At 44.6% G+C, this 27,382-nt stretch overlaps 1 protein-coding gene across 1 annotated transcript in view; it reads right to left on the reverse strand.

Moving 5' to 3' along the window:
* LOC143482204 (NACHT, LRR and PYD domains-containing protein 3-like) overlaps positions 1-15,157 on the reverse strand; it is a 63,140-nt gene extending 47,983 nt beyond the window's left edge. Inside the window, 6 exon segments of the mRNA XM_076980499.1 lie at positions 654-840; positions 946-1,003; positions 3,344-3,460; positions 8,019-8,132; positions 11,683-11,761; positions 15,081-15,157. Of these exon segments, the coding sequence (XP_076836614.1) occupies positions 654-840; positions 946-1,003; positions 3,344-3,460; positions 8,019-8,132; positions 11,683-11,723 (517 nt within the window). The 5' untranslated portion in view covers positions 11,724-11,761; positions 15,081-15,157.
* Positions 15,158-27,382: the final 12,225 nt, after the last annotated feature.

Raw genomic sequence — 27,382 nt, forward strand, 5'->3', positions numbered from 1 at the left:
ATGTACAACATCCACAGTTAAACACAGCCCTGGTCCAGAATTAAGATGTGGTGCATCTCAAACAGACCATATGACATAACCCAGTGTTGTCCAAACAGACCATGTGACATAGCCCAGTGTTGTCCAAACAGACCATGTGACATAACCCAGTGTTCTCCAAACAGACCATGTGACATAACCCAGTGTTCTCCAAACAGACCATATGACAAAACCCAGTGTTCTCCAAATGAGAGCAAACATGAGTTAAATATCTCTCCTGAGATTCAAAATCATGATGGGTGCTGACCTTAAAGAGACACAATACTCTGGACAGGTACTCAATTCATATAGGTCCTACCCATCAGACACAGGACCAAAGGTGTCAATTTCAGGTTCAGAAAGTAAAGGTCCTCACCAGGATTTTGCTCAAGCTTGCTAGATTTTCAAAGCCTGAGCAAAATCCTGGTGAGGACTTTTACTTTCTGAACCTGGAATTGACACCTCTGCACAGGACTAAATGTAGTTAGAGTGATACTGCCATCATAGATTCATGACCCAGATCTCTTACTGGTCTGGAGTGTGTTAGTGAGGTCTGTCTGGTTCATGACCCAGATCTCTTACTGGTCTGTAGTGTGTTAGTGAGGTCTGTCTGGTTTATGACCAAGATCTCTTACTGGTCTGTAGTGTGTTAGCGAGGTCTGTCTGGTTCATGTTCTTCAGGACGTGCAGTGTGATATTCAGTGTGACACTGCTCTGATCCTCCAACTCTTCCCCAGAGCATGCTGGGTAATCTGGACTCAGTATCTTCTTAAACCTCTTCAGCTCCTTCTTCACCAGAGAGATGATTTTGTGCTCCAGCTCCTGGTGAATAAATACCAACAATCACATATTAGTTGGATAAATATGTGGGATATGATGAACCACCTTTGCACTGTTTACAGTGAACACACACACACAACCACACACCTTGAATATGGATGCCACATGTTTTCTGTAGGGCAGCACAAATTTCTCCTTTTGTTTACTGTGGACAAACACAACACTGAGTTTAATGGGGAATATGTAGCACATTCATACTTGTAGAATACACCATTAAACACACCAGCAGATAATGTAAAATGCAGACTGGATTAACTGGTTTTATCAGGTTTAATCAGGTGGGACTGGGAGTAAGGAACACTGTCCTAAACCAGGAGACAATGATTAACAAACACAGTTATACCAAGAACGGAGTTAAGAACAATTTAGAAATTCATTTCAAAACTAGACCCCTCTGACTCTGACACACCCCAGTCCTGTCCACGTGTCCTACTCTCATTCAGTCAGCTGGTCTTCAGTCTCCTGAAGCTGAACTCTGTACTCCACTACCACATTCTACTGGGACCCCAAAGTCTTTTACACAGTTAAACACAGTCCTGGTCTCACAACTAACACTGTACAACATCCACAGTTAAACACAGCACTGGTCACACAACTAATACTGTACAACATCCACAGGTAAACACAGTCCTGGTCACACAACTAATACTGTACAACATCCACAGTTAAACACAGCACTGGTCACACAACTAACACTGTACAACATCCACAGTTAAACACAGCCCTGCTCACACAACTAACACTGTACAACACCCACAGTTAAACACAGCCCTGCTCACACAACTAACACTGTACAACACCCACAGTTAAACACAGCCCTGCTCACACAACTAACACTGTACAACACCCACAGTTAAACACAGCCCTGCTCACACAACTAACACTGTACAACACCCACAGTTAAACACAGCCCTGGTCACACTACTAACACTGTACAACACCCACAGTTAAACACAGCCCTGCTCACACAACTAACACTGTACAACATCCACAGTTAAACACAGCCCTGCTCACACAACTAACACTGTACAACATCCACAGCCTCCACCTCAATCTGTTTGAAAGGGTAAAATCCAGAATTAAGATGTGGTGCATCTTAAACAGACCATATGACATGTTTTCTGTAGTGGGGCACTAGTATATCCTTTATATCCTTTTGTTCACTGCAGTTTAGTGTTTTCCTGCTCCAACACACCTGATACAGCTCATGAAGGGCTTCATGATGAGTTGAGTGATTTTAATCAGGTGGGACTGGGAGTGAACATGTCGGAGCTGGCTCGGATGCCGTTCTTCCAGCCACCACTGGGGGCACCCAAGTCAGTCCTAGACTCAATCAGCGCAATCAGCAGTGATTCGCCTCAGCTGTTTTCTTGGCTTCATAATTAAGGAAGCTTGTTGAAACAAATCACAGCTGAATCATTTTGGTTATGCCATCATGCTTCCAGCCTTTCTCTGCATTCTCTAGTGTTGTGTATCATTACAAGGTGTCTCGCCACCTTTCTCTCTCTTACCAATCTGTCACTTATTTGAGTCTCTATCTCCTGCGCTGCTTCCTAGTCATTCTCAAGTTTTCCTCCATCTCTTTCTCTTCCTATTGATTTGACCTTTGTTTTGGGAAGGTTTTGTTTGTTGCAGCGTGTTTTGCCCGCTGCCAGTCACTCCCCCTGGCATCCTTGGTTTCGTTTTACGCATTGAGTTTTTTTTTTTTGGTTGCCTTTGTTATTTTCTCCAGTCTCTCTACAATTAAGTTTCGTTTTGCATGTGTTAAGTTTTCTACATTGCATTTAGTTCTATTTTCTTCAGAGTACTCGTAAACAACAAGTAGACGTTGTTTTATTTTTTACGCGTTAATTTGTCCACGTTGTTTTGAGTTGTTTATTTTCTATTGTGAGCCCGCGTCTCTCTCTCACACTGACGATGACTATCTTATCATCAGCGTGAGCCAGCACTTGGGTCCACCTTTCTCACAACACTCACATTCCTACATCATCATTACCTGAACTCAGTACAACACTCACATTCCATCATCATCATTACCTGAACTCAGTACAACACTCGTATTCATAAATCATCATTACCTGAACTCAGTACAACACTCACATCCCTACATCATCATTACCTGAACTCAGTACAACACACGTATTCATAAATCATCATTACCTGAACTCAGCACAACACTCACATTCCTACATCATTACCTGAACTCAGTACAACACTCACATTCCATCATCATCATTACCTGAACTCAGTACAACACTCGTATTCATAAATCATCATTACCTGAACTCAGTACAACACTCACATTCTTACATCATCACTACCTGAACTCAATACAACACTCACATTCCTACATCATCATTACCTGAACTCAGTACAACACTCACATTCCTACATCATCATTACCTGAACTCAATAGAACACTCGTATTCATAAATCATCATTACCTGAACTCAATAGAACACTCGTATTCATAAATCATCATTACCTGTGTTCTGAAGGGTACATTCCCTCACTGAAGATAGGTGGTGTTCCCATTGACCAGTCACTCTTCAAGGACACACAGCTGGATTCAGGTGGCACAGATTTCTTACCCTGAATAAGACTAATCAAATTTAAAATATTATAATTGATGCCAATATGCTAAACAATGTACATTTATAAATACTGTATGTATTTTTTGACAATATTTAACATGAAATGCTAAGAAATAATATTAAGAATGTAGTGGAGAAAGCAGAAGTTTTCCACTCCCTTTGTCAGGAGGAACACCTGATCACCTGATCTTCCTTGCCACACCCATTTCCCAGCTATTCTTATACACCTGCGCTTCACTTCCTAGTTGCAAAGTATTGCCAACGATGTTGCGTACTAACCATATCTGGTCCTATATCCAAGAATGCCAAAATTGACCATGATTCTTATAACTGTCTCTCCTAGCTGTCACTCCGGGTTCCCTCGTGTCTGTGTTCCTTGCCTGTTTATCCCGCCCTGCTCGTTTGTCTCCGTGATTCCTCGTTTGTTACCACGCCCCGTGTCATTGCCATCACCTGTTCCTAGTTTAGTTTATGTATATCAGTCCCTGTGTCTCCCATGTTTGTATCGGTTATTTTGTTCTCTTTGTTCATGCTGTTGGTTTTGTGCTTGGCTGTTCACTGTTCATCTTGTTCGTAAGTTTGCTCTGTGTTTCCCCCGTCGTGTTTAGTATGCCCGTGTACCTGTGTTACTCTGACTGCCCTCCCGTTATGATCCCGGACTGTTTCTCTGACGACGATGATGGTATGCCCTGTAATAAATCTCGCTCTTCTCAGCATTTGTGTCCGTCCCCTCGCTCCGCAGTGTGAGCTGCGTTACATAATAACCGATCTACCAAGGACACAGTGAGAGAGCGGGACTCTGGTAAGTTCGATCGCTGTAATGAGATGTTGGCTGGTTTAATTTGGTTCGACTCTCCTGTATTACAGTACGAACAAACCAGAGACAGGAATACCCCTGGCGCTGTGGGAACAAGGAGGTCTCGTCGCAGACCTAAGACAGCGCAGCCGCTTTCAGTATCGGCTGGCCTTCGCGACGAGACTCCTATCGAGCGCTCTGTGTCTGCCCGGCTTGGCGAACACTACAGGCAGGAGCAACCTGTAGTGCAAGTCGCGGGCAGACGGAATGAGCGCACAGACGAGCGTTGGCTTAACGCTCGAGGGAGGCGGAGCCGTCGGAGAGAGAGCAACGAGAGGCTTCTGTGTCTGTGTGTTCTTACAGGCTCGCCCAGGACCCCGAGGAAGAGGACCTCCCTCCGCTGACCACGGAAGCCACTCCCCGAAGGCTCCCCAAGACTTTTTTTGGGGGGAGTAGTGGCCACGTCAGTATGGCGGTCCCGCCCCCTGGTGACGTCAGTTTGGCAGTCCCACCCCCCGGTGACGTGAGTATGGCGGTCCCGCCCCCCGGTGACGTCGGTATGGCGGTCCCGCCCCCTGAGGACGTCGGTTTGGAGGTCCCGCTCCCCGAGGACGTCGGCATGGCAGCTCCGCCTCCCGAACGCACCTCCTCACCTCGGCCGCCGGTTCCAGTTCTCGCTGCCCATTGGCAGGCCATGCCGGTTCCAGTTCCCGCAACCCAGGAGGGGTCGTCCATGCCGGTTCCAGTTCCCGCGACCCAGGAGGGGTCGTCCACGCCGGTCTCTGTTCCTGCAACCCAGGAGGGGTCGTCCACGCCGGTCTCTGTTCCCGCGACCCAGGAGGGGTCACCCACGCCGGTCTCTGTTCCCGCGACCTAGGAGGGGTCGCCCACGCCGGTCTCTGTTCCCGCGACCCAGGAGGGGTCGCCCATGCTGGTCTCTGTTCCCGCGACCCAGGAGGGGTCGTCCACGCCGGTCTCTGTTCCCGCTGCCCGCCAGCCGACCGCGCCTGTTCCCGCTGCCCGCAAACCGGCCGCGCCTGTTCCTCTAGTGACTGTGCTGCCCTCTATAGGGCATGGACCCTGTTACCTTGCCTCTGTACCTGTGTTCCCCTTGCTCCCGTGTTCCGTCCCTGGTTTTGTGTTGGTTCCTGTCCCTGTGGTTGTGTCCGTTTGGGTCCGTGTTCCAGTTCCTGTGTCTGTGTCCTGTGGTGTTGTCTCCGTCCCTGTTTCAGTGCCCCAAGTCGTGACCCACTTTGTTCCTGTCCCGGTCTCGATCGTCCAAGCCGTCTTTGCCTCTGCCCTGTTTCCTGGCCCCACTCCTGTGTCTACTCCCGGTCCTGTCCCGTCCAGTCCTGCTCCCGTGCCTGGCCCTGTCCCTGCCTGTGATGCCCCGTCCCAGCCCAACTCCTGGCCAGTCTCTGGTTTCTCTGTCCCTGCTATGCCCCGGTCTCCGTGCCCTGCTTTCCCCTGGTCTGTTCCTCCGGTCTGTCCAGTGTCCGCTGTCCCTGTCCCTCACTGTGTTCCGTGGTTCCCTGTCCTGTCTGCCCTTGCGTGCCCCGGGGTGGCACGCTTTGAGGGGGGGTTCTGTCACGTGGGGCTCACCCCTTCTCCTAGCTGTCACACCGGGTTCCCTCGTGTCTGTGTTCCTTGCCTGTTTATCCCGCCCTGCTCGTTTGTCTCCGTGATTCCTCGTTTGTTACCACACCCTGTGTCATTGCCGTCACCTGTTCCTAGTTTAGTTTATGTATATCAGTCCCTGTGTCTCCCATGTTTGTATCGGTTATTTTGTTCTCTTTGTTCATGCTGTTGGTTTTGTGCTTGGCTGTTCACTGTTCATCTTGTTCATAAGTTTGCTCTGTGTTTCCCCCATCGTGTTTAGTATGCCCGTGTACCTGTTACTCTGACTGCCCTCCCGTTATGACCCCGGACTGTTTCTCTGACGACGATGATGGTATGCCCTGCAATAAATCTCGCTCTTCTCAGCATTTGTGTCCGTCCCCTCGCTCCGCAGAGCGAGCTGCGTTACAATAACTCTGTATTCTGAGATTGATACTGGATTCTAACCCCTCCTAGAGGAAACAGCTCTTTAACACCAATCCAAAGACACTAAATTTGGAATAATTCTAATAAAGGAAAGGATAACTTAAAGATAAATAATACAGGAACATCAGATCACATAGCCTTGCAGTATTCAGTGTCTGGAACATAACCATTTACATTTACATTTACGGCATTTAGCAGACGCTCTTATCCAGAGCGACTCACAAAGTGCTTTGCATCTGTTCACAGAATTCATCCTAGGTAATAGTACGGATAGGCCAGAATTCAAGATACCATTGAATCAGACTACTACTAAACAGGAGTCAATGTCATTACCTAGTGTTTTGGAAAGTTAGACATTTGCCAAGAAGCACAAGAGGTAAACAACTTAGTAGTAACAACAACCAGATAAATACATATAACCAGACAAATACATATACATATACATAACCAGCGAATAATCTACTGTGCAATCAGGACTGGTGATTGAACATGAAGATTAATTCCTGTATCATATTAATTGAAATGCTATGTAAACTGTGTTGATGCATATATAACCTGTTTGTCAAGTATAGCTCCACCCTTCACCCCTGTCTTGCTCTCGTGTGTTTGGTTCCGTTTGGTTCCATTCTCTCCTGTCAGTCATGTCTTTGTTTTGTTTCTCCATGTGTTCATGTTTTGGTTTCGCCATGTGTTCCCATCACACCCCTGTCATTTGTAACTCTGCCCCCTCATCATTGTTTTCAGGTGTGTCTTGTCTGGTTCTCAGTTTAGGCTGTGTATTTAAGTCCTGTGTTTTGTAATTTGCTTTATTGGTCATTGTGTTAATAAGTACTGTTATTCATGTATCTCTTTAATTATTAGCTTATTTATGTACATGTTTCCCCAGTTCTATGTAATAGTGTTTTCTGTCAGTATTCGTTGGTTTTCTTGGTTAGTGTTTGATTTGTATTCACTTATGAGATTAGTGTCACATTTCTATTATTCACATTAATGTAATGTATATGTATTTATCTGGTTATTGTTACTACTAAGTTGATTACCTCCTCAGCTCCAGTATGGTGAGTTACGGAAGCCTGTTAAGTCATACATGGCTTTGGAAGAGTGAATGCCAATGATATGCTTTTAGTTAAGGATGCAATGATATCCTTAACTAATATATCCAGACAAACCAATTTTTCTACTTTCAATATTGACAGCCAGGTCCTCCCTTATTGCAACACCCTCAGATCAATACTTAAATATCGAAAGAGTTGGGGATATGAGAAGCCAAAAGATCACTACAAGTTTTGTTGATGCCTAGATTTATGGCTTTTGGGTCCACCTTTATCACAACACTCACATTCCTACATCATCATTACCTGAACTCAGTACAACACTCACATACCTACATCATCATTACCTGAACTCAGTACAACACTCACATTCCTACATCATCATTACCTGAACTCAGTACAACACTCACATACCTACATCATCATTACCTGAACTCAGTACAACACTCACATACCTACATCATCATTACCTGAACTCAGTACAACACTCACATTCCTACATCATCATTACCTGAACTCAGTACAACACTCACATTCCTACATCATCATTACCTGAACTCAGTACAACACTCACATTCCTACATCATCATTACCTGAACTCAATAATACACTCACATTCCTACATCATCATTACCTGAACTCAATAATACACTCACATTCATACATCATCATTACCTGAACTCAGTAGAACGGTCTCCCTCTCTGAAGTGTTCTGGAAGTTCCATGAATTTTTCTCTCTTCATGGATACACTTGGTTCTGGTGAGCCTGATCTATTGCCCTGAATCAGACTAACACACACAATGTTTTTTTCAATTATTTGAAAGGTGTATTTGCTCAGGTCATGCATCTTCCCCATTACAATGTAATTTTCCATACTCCATACTTTACATACAAAGTGAGTGACTTTCTAAACTTTTCTTAGTTCAAATCAGTAAAAAAGTCTGAAATCATTCTCCATTTCTACGTAGCAGATGTTTTTGTCCACAGTGACTGACATCAGCCATTTACATGAACAGCACCACTGTAACAGTTTGGGGTTGAGGGTCTTACTCAGTGGTGCAGGTGTCGAGCTCCAGTCCAGGAGGACCAGAGTGCAGCACAGTTTGGTAGTTTACCTGCTCTAACACACCTACTAAACCTGGTAATGAACTGATGAGTTCAATCAGATGTGTTTGAGGAAGTAAACTGTGCTGGTCTCCAGTCCTCCAAAAGCAAAGCTGGACTCCCTTGTCCAAGGACATCAGGGGTGCGCTTCCCAAAATGTTCGTAACTCTAAGTACTTCATAACCTTGTACTTACGAATATTCTTAAATTTACGAGTGTTTTCCGAAACTCTTTGTAACTTACGTCGTACTTAGTAGTATGTAACTTAACAATATTCGGACCCGTTTGTAACTCACTAAGTAGGCCTACTTCCTAACTTGAAGCTCACGTACAGTTCTACCTCAAAAAGGACATTAGCCTATAATTAGCCTAGTATTTTTTTTTAAGTAATTACATCGCATATACCACATTAAGTGTCAATAAAAATCAAATGTACTACTTTGAATTTTTTAGCATTATCTGATATGTTCCCAATATTTAATTAAATATCTCCGTTCATCATTGTGCAGTTAATTGCGTTTCAGACTTTCACAGTTAATGTATTCTTTGCAAAGAAATGGCTACAAGTTGGCCTGTTAAGCTTGTTTTATCTTAACCATTCAAATTGATTGATCAAGCATTAGCATATACGTAACTTGGATTAAGGCTAGCAATTGTGCTTGTGTGATGAACATAGCAGCTCATCAAAGAGTATTGGCTTTGAAAAGAAGACACAATTTAAAAAGACAACATAATCCACGAAGCCATGTCGTTCGCCTGAATGCAGAACAGCATTTAAATATGAACCCCCTAGATTTTCCGGTTGATATGCTGTGTGACAGATTCTGGCTGCGTAGGGAAGAGATCATGGCCCTCCTTGAACTTGTGCAGGAGGTGCTGACTAGAGGAACGAGGAGAAATTTTGAACTTAGCCCCACGATGCAGTTACTGACAGCCCTGTGATTTTATGCCACAGGTCGATTTCTGCAGACTGTTACTAAAGTATTGCTTCGCCATGCAGCAACATATATAGAATTTCCAAGGTCTAGGCATGCATTACATGAAACCATAATTTGTTTTCATGCAATTGTAAACATTCCTGGAGTTGTTGGTGCAGTGGATGGCACTCTGATCCCCACACACACGCCCAGCCTCTTGAGCCCAATATACATCTGTCGCAAGGGTTTCTCTGCTTTGAATATAGACATTGTGGCCAAGTGGCCTGGGAGTACTCATGACTCCTTCATCTGGGCCAATTCTGGAGTGTGTCAGATGTCAAGGGACGGTGCATTTGATGGTGGACATGTACTAGCTGACAGTGGATATCCACTTTGAAGCTATCACACAGGTATTTTGTGGTGTAAGTGTTTCAGGTGGAGCTTTCTCTCTCTGGCCTGAGCACAGGAAGGCTGTGGAGATGCCTCAGAACTGCTGCTACGTGAAGGTTGTCCTGGGTATGTAGGTTCAGGTGGGGTAGATGGAAACTTACCCAAAGACACATCTATACCCCCTGGTATCCCTTCAGTAGTTGTGGGGCCCAGTATCCCCAGTGCCTTCTCCTCCTCAATTGTAAAGGCACTTGTGGACATTTGACCTCCACTTAGCCCTCTCCTTTCTGAGTTCTGCCCCCTTATTTTTGGCTTGACTAGAGAAGTCATGCCACATGCCATGCCATTTCTTAATTCCACTACATGCACTGATATTCTTGGCAATATCGTCCCATTTGTGTTTTGTTTTTATTTTCAGAATTTGAGGAACTTCCTCGAGCTTTTGAAAACAGTATACTTTTCATCTACCATTTAGCTCAGTTCACTCCACAGAAAGTTTCATTTTCTCTGCTTTTTTGCCATGGCTTTTGAATAACATGTGAAAGGTTAATTCTGTGCCTTATTTATAGCCTTGATATGCCTACGATTGGTCAGAATTGCAAAGGCAGTAGTTTTAGAGTGCTTCTCATTTTGTCTTATACTTGAAATTACAACAACTATTAGTTGGTAGTTTTTATGATTGTCATTTTCCCAATGATACTTTTGTGTCGAAATAATGAAAAAAATGTATGTAAATGGGTGATTCGGTTTTTGACTAGCGGAGCTTTTGCAGATGCAGAGGCGGAGTCAACAAAGAACTACTTAGAACTCTTTCGTAAATTTGGAGACTAAGGAGTGTCATTTAAGATCACACAAGAACATTATGATTTAGTAAATGTCCATCTGATTAGCAGAAAAACTGTGAATAACGTTGATCAGTGATTCAGTTTAGTGATTCATTTGTAATCATATTGTCACGTAGGGCTATGTGCCTTGTTTGTCAGAGGAATGTGCAGAGACAGAAAGCTTGTGTACAACTGATCAGTCAGTCTCTTCCACTAAAAACAGGAATGCTCCATATTTGGAGGAATACACATGTGAGATGAAAGCTATCTACTGTGCATTTTCCCCCCTCAGTTTCTCAGTGTGTCCAAATGTACTGTAAGCATGTGATGACAAAGGAATAAAGGAGATTTGACTGTAAACATGTGATAACAGAATAAAGGAGATTGGACTGTAAACATGTGATAACAGAATAAAGGAGATTGGACTGTAAACATGTGATAACAGAATAAAGGAGATTGGACTGTAAACATGTGATAACAGAATAAAGGATACTGGACTGCCCTCTCTCCTCAGAGTTCTTGTTCTAGACGAGACTCTCATGCTTTTTTACTTTTGTAATAAAACTCTCTTTTAACCACGTCTGAGTCCTCATCTATTTTCAGGAAATTTTCACAACAGAAGGCTTTTGTGAAACACTCCTAAACATGTCCTAAATTTGGCATTCTTAAAGTTATGTCGTTCTTAAAGTTGTTCGTAAATTTCTAAGATTGTTTGTTATCGGGAAATGCACCCCAGATCAGTCATCTCTAAACCTCCTGAATGTGTGAGTCTGGCCTCTTTAGTGCTGGTGAATGTTACAACATTCACTCTTCTTTTACAGAGTCCCACTGTTATCTCACCTCTCTCCTTTGTGTGTGTGTGTGTGTGTGTGTTATTCTCACCCACGGACGTAATTTTGGGGGGGACGGGGGGGACATGTCCCCCCTACTTTTTCAAAAGCCGGTTTTGGTCCCCCCCAGTTTTTACGGTTAAAACCAAATATTTAAATAGCGACGAATCCATGTCCCCCCACTTTTGAAATCAAAATTACGTCCATGTTCTCACCTCTGTCCTTTCTGTGTGTGAGTGTGTGTGTGTGTGTGTGTGTGTGTGTTATTCTCACCTCTCTCCTTTCTGTGTGTGCTGTTCCTCTGAGAAACTCATTCTGGATGTATCTACTCCTTCAGATTGCAGCTATAATCCTGTAAGCAAACACACGCACACACATGCAATGCATTGCACACATGTTACTTCATTACTAATATTACTTTAAAACACTCTGTATTGTGAATTCAAATGATCAGTTTAATTTTACTTTAGTAATAATGCTGTGGCAGTCATACATGGTTCAGTAATCTGGTTCTGTATCCAATCATTCTTTCAAACACTAGCGCAGATTCTCTTTTCGAGAGGAACATAAGGTCAATTACTGCACAACCAGTGATGGCATTACAGAAACAGTATTACATGTAATATTACATGTACTCTCTCCCAACAAACAAAAGACATATAGTAACATCTGTGGTCAGTTAATTTTTACTGTAATCCGCTTCATTAGGACTTTTTTCAAATGTGTGTATTTTTGGCAACATACTGTGTACACAATGAGGGATATTTACTGTAACGTACAGTTTGGAATGTAGATTAGACAAAAACAGTTTTGCAGTAAATGTTGTATTTTACTGTATTAGGGACATTACTGTAAATTGTAGCCTAACCCAAAAAATAATTACTGTAATTGTAAACAAAATATACAATTAAAATAAAAAATACATGTATTCAAAAAAGGCGGGAAACAAACAAGGGGGGTAAAAACAGGATACAAAACTGAAAAGTCTTGTTATGTTATGTAATCTTCAGCATTTGGCCACATTTTTTCATCCACATCACATCTGATATTGGCCCTTGACATGAACCTGGGATAAAACCGCTTGGTATACCTTATCCACCCCTGGCAGTCTTCAGCTGAAATGTCTCTGATTTCTGCTTCTGGAAACAGTTGTTGGTAGAGTTCATTCAAAAATGAAAGAAGGTGGTCACTGTTATAGGGACCAATCTGGCAAACCAGCACTTGCGATTGCAGGACAAATTGTGATATTTACTCCTCTCTGATTCGGTACATTACTGTACTGCATTTTATTTCAATAATCTGTATGTGCAAAAATGTGTATTACAGTAATAGCTTTTCACCTGCCTTGTTTGTAGAACTTTGCATTTTATACAATATTTAAGGTTTTGAGCCTTAGGTTTTCATTTTTGACATGCTGTGTGCAAGAATTTTTAAATGGGTGGCTCGCTGTCTGCCACCAGAGGGCAGTGAGGAGCTGGGAATGAATCAGTTCTCCTGAGGTCCCCCTGGTGGTCTCACTCCTATGTGACTGCTTCACAAAGGCCACTCATGAAGTCTGGATGTGTGCAAAGTGTGAGCTAAGATGGCCAGTAATTTACAAGTGTGAAATTCTCAGCAAGAATTTCTGTCATCTTTCCTGCCTGAGGGACAATCATGAGGGACAGTCATGCAGGATCACACAGGTTGCCATAGAATAGTTTAACATCAAGGAATCCTCACAGTGCTGAAGAATAGTGCAGCAGTGAATTCTCACACTACCGAAGAACAGTAAAAATCTGGTAAAGATCTAAAGCTTAAAGACAGTAAATCTGGGACAGTGAACATTTCAACTGGTTTTCTATTTTTGCACCTATAAAAAAAAAATTTGGCTAATTAAGGCATATAGTGAATGTCTGAATGTCAGGAAACGGTCCAGGCCTTTGCATTTTTAATAGAGTAGACAATACAATGTCCGCCCACACGAGATCTTTACCCCTTAACAGAGAACATATAAAAAGAACGAGAATATTCTCCAGTGGTGCAGGACATGTAAGAAAGTGAATGTACGAAGTACGCAGCGTGACTCCATTATATTCCTCAGGACAGCGGGATAAGGTAGCGTGGTAAGTTGTCCCAAGCAAAATACGGCTGAAAATTGTCTAACTGTTCAATAAAGCGGTTCTTGTGACAGGCTACCGGCAGGCTACTAACCGTACTACTCTCCTGCTGGGTCAAATTTTGTTCTGTCATTTTGTTGTGTTTGCACTAGGCAGGCAGGACGCAAGTACAGGAAAAGTAGGTTTATTAAAATAACTGAACCGGTAAGTAAATACAATGATGAAAGACAGACAAGGGAAACATACAGGAATACCAGAACAGGCTAACAAAACACACACGGCTACAAATACACTAAGAATGAGGAACTACCAAAGGAGGGAGCACAAAAATCTTAAAGGCAATACAAGGAAACAATACCAAGGAATTACACGATCAAACCTAAAAACTAAACAGCAAGGCAATGCAAACAACTGAAAGGAACTTAGAGAACAAACTAAAATGAGACACGATGGGTACACGGAATGAGCAAGCATACATACACTAAAATGAGAGTATACAGATGTCAAGGGAAACCAAGAAGGCATAGAACTTACAATGGGCGACAGGGGAAACTAAGAAGTCATTGAACTGACAATATAAGAATTGCAACAAAGAATGTAACATCAAACAATGACCGACACTGGGTTACAAATGATGTAGGGACAAAGAGGCAGGGAGAACATTGACACACAGAACAGGAAAACAGAGACTGACAGCTTGTAGAGGGGGGTGAAGCCAGACGTGATATGGGGAAGGGGCTAACCATGGCATCCATTAACATTCAGATTCGGGTTGGTGGCGCAGTAGCATAAACAAGCAGGCTCAGGTATCCCTCTCCCCAGCCACGTCTTCTAGCTCTTCTGGGGGGATACCAATACTCATTCTTTTGGTCACTACGTGGAGCTTGTGACCATAGGTAAGAGTCATCCCGTAGATTGACCAGTAAATCAAGAGCTTTGTTTTTTGGCTCAGCTCTCTCTTCACCACAACGGTCTGGTACAATATCCACAACACTGTGGCTTTAAAAGTAGTAAAGTGCATGTGTACACCAAAGATATTAAAATACGTAGATTACACTGTTTCTCTCTGATTTGGATGTTAGATTGCAGTGAACGATGAAATACTGTAATTCCCAGCATTTGGATTTTAAAAACACTATTTTCACCCTAAATTTAGTTTGACACTAACTGTAGGATTTTATAAGTCTTGTCAAAGAATCTTGACATCAGTGCAGTTAAACAACATGTTGCCACACCGCAATATAACAAGTCCACAAGACCAAAGCAGAACCAATGAGGAAGTAAATGGTATTGTTGCATAAACATATGTTAATGACAAAAGTTCACAGCTGACAACAGTGTTATAATCAATACACAGTCCACATATGACTTAGACAAAAACTAACAAATCAAAATAACAATGATTGAATTATAACAAAAATTGAGGTAAATTGAGCTATGAGAAAGTGAAAAATGAATCTACAGTAGGACTAAGGACTAACTATAGAAGGAGCTCTATGATTGATGTACTATATAATACATCTACTGGAGTTTCAGTACAAATTCTGAATCTACAGTACAGAATCACATACTCACAGTTTTCCTCTTAAATAGATTCATGTGTCTCTTAAAAACGATTATCCTGCTCAGTCTCTCTCACTCTGATCTGAAGCTGTTTGTTCTGTTCAGTTTCTCATATGACTCTGTTGGAGGAGGAGACTCAGATTCAAGTTTATGTTCATATTTTAACAGATTAGTATCATACTGTTACGTTTAACCCACCCCCCTATCTTGTGTCACGCTTCCATGGTTCCTATACGTTTGTCCTTACTTTGATTTCTATGATCCTTGCTGTATTTGCGTTTCTAAGTTTCCTAGTCTCCTAGCTGGTTTGTTAATTGTCTTTTTATGTTCAATATCCTTTGTTCCTCTGATTCAGTGGATAACTGTAGTCTCGTAAATGGCTGAAAACGTTGATTCGAGTTGGGTTCCTTGTGTATGTGTCTGTGGTTAACTACAGTTGCATGTATAGAGGTACTCAGTGTTTCATTTCTCTGAAGTGTGTGTGTTTGTGTTTATTTTCTCTTGTTTGCATTCGTTGTTAAAGCTGTGACGCTGGGACAGAAGCAGCAGGAGACAGAGGCTGAGGGTGACCGGTTTTATTGTCCATAACGAAACTTAAGAACTCAGACACCACGGCAGTAGAAACAGTAAAGAAAAAGAGCAATCAAAGGCAGTATTGAAGACGAAGGCAAAGACACAGTCGAGTAATAACTCTTTCTCCCATGGAGCGAGGCGGGGTAGCAAGGTGAATGCGCAGCACTGGACGGCGCGACCTGTGGAAATACATACACCCCAGCTGATTAGTGAAAGGTGTCAGTACTCCGGTGATCGGGAAGGTGGGATTGACCGAGACTGAGAGGGTGTGCTTCGTGTGGTTGTGGGCGTGCGTGTGACCGAGGGAGTGTGTGTAGGCGGCCTCCAGGCTGACCTACCATGACAAAAACGTTAACCCTAACCTGGTTAATCTACCCCCATTCTTTGTTGCTGTATGTTGTGGTTATGTATGCTTGTGTTTGTGTGTTGAATTTATTTGGTCATAGCTATTATTATTCTTTGTCTGTGTACGTTGTGTTTATGTATATTAGTAATAGGGATGCACCGATCCGATATTAATATCTGTATTGGTCCCGATATTGGAAAAAATTCTAGATCGGGTATCGGTGACAATGTGATCGATCCATGAAGACAGATCTATTTAGACAAATTCTATGCTTGTAACACTCTTCGGAGTTAGTTCAACCTTAAATATCCACTCCGACCTGGATAGAAGTGAACTTGGACAGTTAACAGGCGAGTGAAACAGAAGCACACAGAGGAGAGGTGAATCACTGACTTGTACTTGCACTGGTGTTATTCCACTTAAGCTAGGTTTATACTTTACGCGTCGAGCGAAAATGACATAATCGCGGTGGCTCCGCCAGTGCGCAAGGGCCTCGCACGCTGTTGTTTCACGAGGTTGTGCACCTCTTGAAATTTGTAAAGGCTGAATTATACTTTCGCGAGTGACCATAACAGGCAAAACTGCGCGAGCGGCATAGGAGTTTATACTTGGCACATCATATTCGTTGCAGTGTTCTCCGACACGATATGTGGTAGTATTAAGAAACACCCCTCAAAAACAGGGGAAGGAACATTTACCTGACGAACTTTAACTTTTAATTGGTTTATTTGCTGGTTGACCAAAATAAACCTGGGCTCCAGCACTACTTGACTGTTCAAACATGAACTGGTGAGTTGTCCAAAGCTCATTGAATACGTTACTTACAGAAATAAAATAAAGATAAAATAAAGAGCGGGGGCCAGTGGTCTGAGTTAGTGTACTGTAGAAAGCTAAAAAAAATTGCTCCCTTAAAGAGACAGTACACATATTTCTGGCCATTACATGCTTTGTGCTCTGCATGATATCTGCGCAAGCGAACTAGCTGAACTAACTCCTCATTTATTTAAAATTATATTTAGAATTCCTGAACAATTTCAAAGGTTTCTTGCATGTTTGACCAAAGTTGTGAACCTATAGTTTTTGTCAGTTTCAGGTTCTTTGGTATTATTTATTTTACAATGTTATAGTCATAATTGCACTGACTGAACAAATGCAAGTTGTGTTGTTTTTACACGTTTTTATGTGTGTTTAAGTGTGCTGTACTGGTGCAGAGTTTTCAAAAAACTTCTAATTCAGTATGTTTGTGTTAAAAAAAATGTTTTAAGTCGATTCAGCACTGTTATCAGATCGGTATCGGCTAATACTTGTCACATTGCGGTCCCCGACCCCTCCCTTTTGGGCGTGTGTTTACATCGTCTGTGGATCTCCGTGGGTGCGGTTACGTCTTGTGTTCATCCGTCTCACCTGTGGCTCATCTAGTCATCACGTGGGGTACATGTGGTTTATCTATTTAATGTGTCTATTTAAGTGTCCTGTGCTCGTCGTTTGAGTCATACGTGTTAGTCAAGTGTACGTTTATGTTTGAGTGTTCTTTGTCTGCGCTACTGTTATAATAAACGTTACGTGTGGAAAGAAAGCCGGATTTCTGTCTCATCCGTCGCCGTGCGCCACACGTGACAATACTAAGCCACAGATATCTGAATCGGTATCGGAAGTGAAAAACGTGAATCGGTGCATCCCTAATTAGTAAGTTTTCATGTATCAAATTTATTTGGTTATAGCCAGGGCTTAATTTGAGCCGGATCCTGCCGGAACAGGATCCGGGAACCGTTTCATTTTGAAGGGTGCATTCCGGGAACTGTCTGCCTCGATCCGGTAACTTTCAAGCCTACTAATTCATTAAAGTTATGAAGAAATATGTCTGCGTTGAACCAATTAATTGAACAAATAATTAAATAAAAGACATTTTTAAACACAAGATCCACATTTAGGCTTCCTAAATCACATAAGAGCTCTCCCTTTTAGCGATGCCTTTCTGCGTCTCCCTCATAAAGCATCCGCCCACCCCTCACACGGCAGTCCAAAGTCATTAGCATTTTTATTATTATACACAAAAATATAATAAAACAACACAAATGAATCAGTTTTACGGTTTATGTGGGTCATTAATAAAAAAATATAATTATTTATTACATTTTACAATAACAAATAGAAATGGTTGATGTGAAATATTTTGTTTTACATAGATATCAAAGGCGCCAATTTGTCAAAATAACAGCAATCAATATGTCGAAAACTTGCTTTCCTTTTTTAACAAAAAAACATCTAATTGTATTACTAAACAACTGAGACTTGAAGCAAATGAAGGCAGCGCCAGTGGAGATGTTATTGGGGCAGGTGCGAGTGTGGTTGAGTCCCAAGCTGTCACATTGTGGGGGGGCCCCCTACCGGTTGCCCCCGGTTACAGCGGCAGCGGTCCTGTTTTTGGTCACGTGATGTTCGTCCCTCAGGTGGGCGGGACCCGTGATCCGTCTCACCTGAGGGTCGTTTGTTCGTCTATATATGTCTTGTCTTTGTACCAGTTGACTGCTGGTTATTATTTCCTTCATTCGGAACAATGCACGGGTTTTTGGTTTGCACACTTTCTATTAAACCATCCTATTTCCCTGAGACTTGGCGTGATCGCTTCCTTTTTAAGTTGCTCACCCTGCCCGTCACAGAATAACCAGCCACCTTCGGAAGCCTCCAGTCTCCCTTACTTTCTCCTTCGTTCGTGGTCATGTCTCGTGGTAAGTGTTTGTCTACGTGTTTGTCGTGTTTTGTCCGAGAGAGTGTTGAGTCTGTCCCCACTCGTCCCGCCGTGTTTAAATGTTGTTTGTGTTAAAACCCGTAAGTAACACGGCGGTGACTAGAGCTGGGGACCAGTAGACTCCGCTTTTGCCCAGCAAAACTACCGGTGCCTCACATTGCGCACATCCGTTGTTCGTTATCGTCTATGTATGTGTGTGTGTGTGTGTATGTACGTTGTAGTGTTTTAATAACAACGCAGACGTGAGCGAGTGTGTGAGTGTGCCGTGGTGTGTGTGTTTCGCTGGTGGTGTTCGTGTGTGTAAGTAGACGGGTCCACCGATGCGTGCTGCGCGCTAGAATGCGTGAGACACGAATCTCTCGGCTCCTTTCGCCTCGCTCACCCGATATCCCGCGGTGACGGGGGTGAGTGACTGCGAGCCAGAGAGACGCGTCGCTGTGGGCGTGGCACGCAAGCCGCTCGCGTATAGCTCTCTCTCTCCAAAGATCTACGGATCCCGTGGTGAAAACGGTGAGAGAGAGAGCTGGAGTAGGCGCATTGCGCTCCACAGAGCGCGCGCATCGGTGGGTCCTGTCCGTTTGTTTGTGTTCTGTCCTTGCGTGTTCGTTTTGTCCTAGAGTGTAGCGTGCTTTGTTTTATGTAATTCCTCTCTTGCACCCCTCTTCACTGTGTGTGGGGAGGGGCCCATTAGAGGTCCCGTGCCACTGGATGTGGCACGGAGGGCATCTCGGGTGCGTATATGTTATATGTTGTGTTTGTGTTTTTGTTTTGTTGTTCCCCAGAGGGGCCCCCCCTAAATATGTTTTTGGGGGGGAGCTATGGGGTTCCTGAGCCACGGCATGTGGCTCAGAAGGCGCTGCTTCATAGGGAGAACTGGCCTTTGGGAGGGACCCCTGAGCAGGGAGGAACCCCTGTACCCCTTTGTAGGCTGAAGATGCCTGGGGTGTATGGACAGGGTGTCTCCTCATGCCAAGAAGGGGTCCCCTCCCCCCTGGGTATAAGGGGGTGCAAAGGTCAGGGCAGTGCGCATTATGTGTTGTGTGTCGTCTGTGTGCGTGTGTGTGTGATGTGTTGCAGGTCGCTCCTGGTGGTGGACTGCGGCACTCCCGGACCTAGTGGGGTCTCCAGGAGGAGACCCTCCCCTTCAAGCTCGGGGTGACCAGCGTGTCCCTGATGTGGATTGCCAGGGCCCTGGTCTCTGGCGCTCCTGGGTTGGGTGGAGGAATCCACCTTGAGATGAGGGGCCCCGGGAGGGGTTCACTCCCCAGGAGTCTGGGGTGACCCCTAGCGAAAAGGGCAGGGGTCAGCTCCGAGCGAGGAGGTAGGTTCCGTGGCCGCACCCCAGTGTGGCGGCCTGCACACATCCACACCTGTGACATTCGTTGGGCCATGTGCTCCCAGTCCGCACTCAGCGGTGGGGCTTAAGCAGCCTAATGGCCGGTTAGGGCGCGAGGGCCCTGTGACCGACCGGGGCGTGGTTATCGTCTTGTTGACGGCCCAGTCGGTCCAGGGTCCCGCCCAGGAGGCGAGCTAACCTGTCTGTCTTTTTATGTTTTCAGCTCCAGGACTGCAGGGAACGGGTCCCTGCCTTGTCTGCGTCCTGCGACGAGGAGCTTATGTGTGTTGTGTTTCAGCTCAGGACGGCAGGGAACGGGTCCCTGTCTTGTCCCCGCCCTCCCGCCCCTTTGTTGTGTTTTGTGTGCTGCTGCTGTAAGCCGCACATCCGGAGGGGAGTGCGGCTTTGGTGGGGGGGTCTGTCATGTTGTGGGGGGGCCCCGTACCGGTCGCCCCCGGTTACAGTGGCAGCGGTCCTGTTTTTGGTCACGTGATGTTCGTCCCTCAGGTGGACGGGACCCGTGATCCGTCTCACCTGAGGGTCGTTTGTTCGTCTATATATGTCTTGTCTTTGTACCAGTTGACTGCTGGTTATTATTTCCTTAATCTGGATCTATGTCACGGGTATTTGGTTTGCGCACTTTCTATTAAACCTTCCTATTTCCCTGAGACTTGGCGTGATCGCTTCCTTTTTTAGTTGCTCACACTGCCCGTCACACAAGCTATATACTAAACAACTAATAAAGTAAGAAACGATTCTGCACTTAAAACACTTATAAAACACACGTAAATCATTTAAAAGTAATTTATATAAACAAATTGGCTTGTTATTTTGACATTTGTGCGCCTAAGCGTTGCGTTTTGTGTGCGATCCGGTGACATTCTTGGCCTCAGTGACCCCGTGTCTCATGCCGCTGTTTGCGTTCCGGCATCGTTTGATTTACAAATTAAGCACTGGTTATAGCGTCATCATGTTAGTTCTGCCGTTTTGTAGCAACCTAGTCTTGGTGTTGTGTGAGTTAGCAAGGTAAACATGTTGCGTCGATCTCGTGTTACATATACTCTCCCAGTGCTGAATAACAGGTGTGACAGGCGAGAAGTACAAATAAAAAGGAAGCGATCATGCCAGTCTCAGGGAAAAGGGGGGATTTAATGGATAAAGTGCACAACACAAAACCTGTGATATGGTCCAACAATAAGGAAACAATAACCAGCAGTCAACTGGTACAAAGACAAGACAAATATATAGACAAACGACCCTCAGGTGACCCACCTTAGGGATGAACAAAACGCAACATGCAACAACAACAGGACAACATGAAATACTACAACTGCAAATGTTGTCTGTACCGTGACAACAGGCCCATAGTGGGTCACAGGTTAGAATGTGGTAAAGAATGCAGACAGACTAGTAAATGTACAGTATGTTGTGCATGACAGAACTACTTGAAATAACCAACAACTAATAACCTGAGAACAGTGTACTTTTCCCTCACAAAGAAAAAAATGTAGATTTAGATAGAACATGCAGTTCCCAGATCAGAGGCCCCTTCGAAATTACAGTAGAGGAACAGACCTGCCCAACTAAGAGTGTTTTACAGCCTGTTCATTGATGAACTGATCAGAGATCAGTCCAAACAGAGAGGGATGTTCAGACTGCAGGTTTAAGTCTGTGTCAGTGCCTGTTAACTGTACTGATGAGACACAGACACTGTTCAAAGCTTCTAGTCAAACCCAGTTAGAGTCAGTGAGCAGTGCTCTGAATCAGGACTCAACACTGGACTGGATTCCTACTGTTCACACTAGAGCTACTTATGTTTGGATCAGAGGCTTTCACCACATCCACACAGACTTACTACATGATTATTACACTGGAATAACAATGAAAATGTTTTTACACATTATAAAGTGATCATCGTGACTAATCTGTTGTCTGAATGTTATGTGACAGTTTATAGTTCCACATGTAATGTAGTGTGTACAATGACTGTACTGGAGTGTCTTCTGCTATCAGGATCATCAGGACTATTAATATTTGTCTGTACTGGAGTGTCTCCTCCTATCAGGATCATCAGGACTATTAATGTTTGTATGTACTGGAGTGTCTCCTCCTGTCAGGATCATCAGGACTATTAATATTTGTCTGTACTGGAGTGTCTCCTCCTGTCAGGATCATCAGGACTATTAATGTTGGTCTGTATTGGAGTGTCTCCTCCTATCAGGATCATAAGGACGTTTAATGTTTGTCTGTACTGGAGTGTCTCCTCCTCCCAGGATCATCAGGACGTTTATTGTTTGTCTGTACTGGAGTGTCTTCTCCTCTATGTCCACCTGTACTATTGTCTTCTGTTCATGTCCCAGTTTGGGAGGCGTCTCCATGTTCTCTTCTGTTACGTGGGTTTGCTACAGGGTTTCCTCCCACTGTTCATGGAGGTGGATTGGCTATCCTAAGTTCATCCTCAGAACTGAATCTTAATTGTTTTGGTGTGTGTGTGTGTGTGTGTGTGTGTGTGTGTGTGTGTGTGTGTGTGTGTGTGTGTGTGTGTGTGTGTGTGTGTGAATGCTCCTAGAAAGGTGCTGTATAAGTGTAACTTCATTCATCTATTTCATTTTCTGGCTCTTGGCCCACCTGGTCCCCACAAACTTCCATGTGATGCAGGCCTGGGGTTTATAGAGTCACGTCAGGGAGCGCACCGCTCTCCAGGTGACTCTCCACCATAGACCACAACTCTCTCCAGGTGAATCTCCTCCACTCATCCGTGGTGTCTGTGTGTGCAGGTTGCCTCCCTGGGGCGTGGCTACACCACCCACTAACCGCTCCTGGCTACTTTACCTCTCGGAGCTGACTCCTGCCTTCCTTTAGGGGTCACCCCAAGCTCCTGGGGAGTCAACCCCTACCGGGGCCGCTCTTCTCAGGAGTGCCAGAGACTAGGGCCCTGGGCACCCCATCAGACCTGGGAAATCCACCAGAGGAACACCCTAGTCACCCCGAGCCTGAAGGGGTCTCTGTCAAGAGATCCCACGTAGTCCGGGAGAGCCACCTCTCACCTTCAGGAACCTGCACACAACAGTACTACACACACCATGACATAATACAACACATATATAGGCGCCGAGGTGTGAGGACGGGGAGCAACGGCTCACCACACGTCCAACCACACCAACACAACATATAACACATATGCGCATTACCCTGACCATTCTAACCCCAGTACATATGGGGAAATGGACACCTTCTCAGCAGGAGGTGACACCCTGCTACACAATGCCCCAGGCATCCCCTGCCTTTTTAATGGGGCTCAGGGGCACCTACCGACTCAGGAATCCCTCATAATGGTCAAGGCCTCCTAATGGAGCTACGCCCTCCGAGCCACATCCTGTGGCACAGGACCCCATAGCCCCCCTCAAAAAGATTGGTTTAGGGGGTGGTGCCTCCGGGGAATTCCACACACAACAAATTTAGACACACCAACACACAACACAAAACACATACGTGGACTTACCCTGATCTTCTTGGCACCCCGAACCCGGGGGGAGGGGTTTGCAACTCAGCAGGAGGGTACACCATACAAACTAAGGGGAATTACAAGACAAAACAAACAGGAGACCCGCATCACAGTCGCCCGCTCTAAACCTCATTGTCAGACAAAGTGCTCACATATACACATACAAAAACATGGGGGATGGGGGAGCAAACATGCGAGGTGCATGCAGTCTCTATCGAGGATATCCGTATAAGGGTTGCAAACTCTAGTCACCGCCATGCTACACTTAGTGTGCAACACAAACATTTACACATGGCGGGACAAGTATAAGGCACACCCAGCTCCCTCTACATACACATACTATGAACAAACATCACGCAGACACTCACCACGAGACATGACCACGAATGAAGGAGAAAGTAAAGGAAACTGGCGGCTGCAGAAGGGGTGCTGGTCATTCTGTGACGGGCAAGGAGTGCAAAATAAAATGGAAGCGATCACGCCAAGTTTCATGGAAAAAGGAGGGTTTAATAAATAAAGTACACAAACCAAAAACTCGTGACAAGATCCAAATGAAGGATACAATGACCAGCAGTCAACAGGTACAAAGACAAGACATATAGACAAACAAACGACCGTCAGGTGATGCGGATCACCAGCTGCTGCTGTATACATGGGCGACCAGCAGAGGGGCCGCCGAACTGTGACAGAACAGCCCTTGACTCCTCGGGCATGTCTTTATTTTTTGTTTGATTATTATTTGTTAAATTTTTATGTCTGTTCTCTTGTACTATTTGCTGATTTTAGTTAAATAAACTCTACTTTGTATTTAGAAATTTAGTACAAGTGCATGACTACATCAAAGATAAAAAAATGGAAGGTGCAGCAGTGGCCGAAATGTCCACAGGTGGCGCTATAGTGCCGGAGGAATCCTCAGAAGATGATGCAGAAACAGGCATCCTCAGGGGCTGCTGCAGTGAACCTTCCTACATGGTTGATGGGGAGAACTAGATGCGATATGATGGCTGAATACCAGGGTTCCCTCCCCCATCCAGGAAGTAGGGAGTTTTTCCTTGCCACTGTCGCCCTTGGCTTGCTCACTGGGGGCTAGGACCCGGCACTTGTAAAGCTGCTTTGTGACAACAACTGTTGTAAAAAGCGCTATATAAATAAAATTTGATTGATTGATTGATTGAAGTATGGAAAACTGTTGTAGTATCTGGAGAAAAAACTCCTTTAAAGTCATTCCTTCCTTAGCCTTCCGTGCAACATATGTCAGGAGTGGGATGTGATTCGGTTGGGTGAAATGATTGTTTTGCTTTATTTATGCAAGGGTTGTGCGGTGGTTTGCAGGTGTTTGTTGTTACAATTACATGTTGACTGGACTAGGACTTATTTTTAAACTGCGATGGTAGTAGGTTTGGGGAGACTTCTGGAATCGGCAGAATGAGAATGCAGGATTCCCTGGGAAAATCGCAACGTTGAGTCAACGTGCTGAGCAAGTAAAATAAAGGAAAGTCTGACTTGCTACAGTTTTTCCTCTTACGTGGATCGAGCGTAGATACGCTTGCTGATGCAGTTTTGTTTATTTTTATAGGAGTGTTCGTCGTGGAGGTGGATGGAGTTGGGCACAGTCTGTGACAAAGCTCAACATTGGAGTAGCGGTGCACACTACGGAGGAGCGCGCAGTAAAGAGAGGACTTGTTTAAGTGATCCTGGCCAGGTCGCTTTTGGGACTTCGTGAGTTATATTATGAAGGGTTTTTTTTATCGGCGTGGGGGACGCCGATTGATTGTGTTTCTTTCACCTTCCTTGCGTGTGTTTCCCGTGTTTTAGTGTTGCTTATAAAAGGGGCGTGTCAAGGAAGGGTTGGGGGAGTGATATCAGGTTCAGCGGTTCTTATTGTCAGGGCAGGCCCCAGCACTGCCCCGCCTATAACCACCAGAGGGCGCTCACGGTCTACATCTAGTAGACGTAATCAGCAAAGATGAGATGCAACTGATTTGTTCCCTACTTAGGGAGGCCGCTGCCATCTCTTCTTTGCTGAGTTGTTTGTTTCTCTAGAGCAGTCAGCCGGTAATGTTTGTTGGTATTCTCCATGTTGCTTTTGCCCTCTCTCTTCTCTCGAGCTATTTTCTTCAAGTGTCTCACCACCTCTCTTGAAGAAAATACCTCACCGCCACCTCTCACCTCCAGGAACCTGCACACAACAGTACTACACACACCATGACATAACACAACACATATATAGGCGCCGAGGTGTGAGGACGGGGAGCAACGGCTCACCACACGTCCAACCACACCAACACAACATATAACACATACACGCATTACCCTGACCATTCTAACCCCAGTCAGTACATATGGGGAAGTGGACACCTTCTCAGCAGGAGGTGACACACTGCTACACAATGCCCCAGGCATCCCCTGCCTTTTTAATGGGGCTCAGGGGCACCTACCGACTCAGGAATCCCTCATAATGGTCAAGGCCTCCTAAAGGAGCTACGCCCTCCGAGCCACATCCTGTGGCACAGGACCCCATAGCCCCCCTCAAAAAGATTTGTTTAGGGGGTGGTGCCTCCGGGGAATTCCACATACAACAAATTTAGACACACCAACACACAACACAAAACACATACGTGGACTTACCCTGATCTTCTTGGCAGAGGGGACACCATACAACTACCCCTTACCGAAGGGGAGGGGCCCCTACCGGCTCCGGAGAACACCCTCGTATCCCTGGTCAAGGCCTCCTAATGGAGCTACGCCCTCTGAGCCACATTCCAGCACGGGACCCCATTGGGCCTCCCCCCAAAACACGTTTAAGGGGGAGGTGCATATGGGGAATTACATGAAATAAATCATGCAACACGTTAAGACAAAACACATGCTAAGACAAAACAAACAGGAGACCTGCATCACAGTCGCCCGCTCTAAACCCAGTTGTCAGAAAGTGCTCACATATACACATATAAAAACATGGGGGATGGGGGAGCAAACACGCGAGGTGCATGCAGTCTCTATCGAGGATATCCGTAAAAGGGTTGCAAACTCTAGTCACCGCCACCGCCAACTCTTCTCTCGAGCTATTTTCTTCAAGTGTCTCACTTCTGTGCCCGTTTGGGTCCTTCTCAAGTTTTCCTCCCGCTGTATTTTTCTCTTGTCTCTCTCTCTTATCGTTTTGGGTAGTTTTTTATTTTTCGCCTTCCAGTTTGGTGAGCCGGTTCTTCCCCCGGCGATTTTTGTTCCCTGTTTGTTTATCTTTTATCGCGTTGAGTTCCTTCTGCGTTGAGTTCCTTCTGTTTCAGAGTATATCTTCCCTTCTGTTTCAGTCCTCCGTGTCGGTCAATGTTAGTAAGTGCATCCCTCTATGTTTTCCTTGCCCTCGCTCTGCTTCGCCTACCCTTACGTGTTTTCTCTGTCCGTTAAGCGTCCCTAGTTGTACTCTGTGTCTGTTTTTAGCTTCCTTGTTCAGTCTCCTTGTATTCTGTAGTTTTCCCCTCGGTGTCTTTGTTTAGTTTTCTATCGGTTGTGTCTTTTATGTTATGTTACTGTCTGCAGCCCTAAGCTTTATGTTTAAGTTTGTAGCTGTTCCCGTGCGTATAACCCTGAGCCTTATGTTCGTTTAGTCCTCCTTGGTTTCTAGTTCTGTCGTACAGTTACGTGTGTGTGTTTTCGTATTAAGTCAAGAGTAGTTCTGTCGTTTTGTGGTTCTGTTTTGCCGTCTTGTTGTTTGATGTTTCTGTTACGTGAATTCTCGTGTACCTTGTAGTTTTGTCAGTCTAGTCTGTTTCTTGTTGTCTTTAATAAATTACCTAAAACTTGC

This window comes from Brachyhypopomus gauderio, chromosome 18, assembly GCF_052324685.1.
Source record: "Brachyhypopomus gauderio isolate BG-103 chromosome 18, BGAUD_0.2, whole genome shotgun sequence".
Lineage (NCBI taxonomy): Eukaryota > Metazoa > Chordata > Actinopteri > Gymnotiformes > Hypopomidae > Brachyhypopomus > Brachyhypopomus gauderio.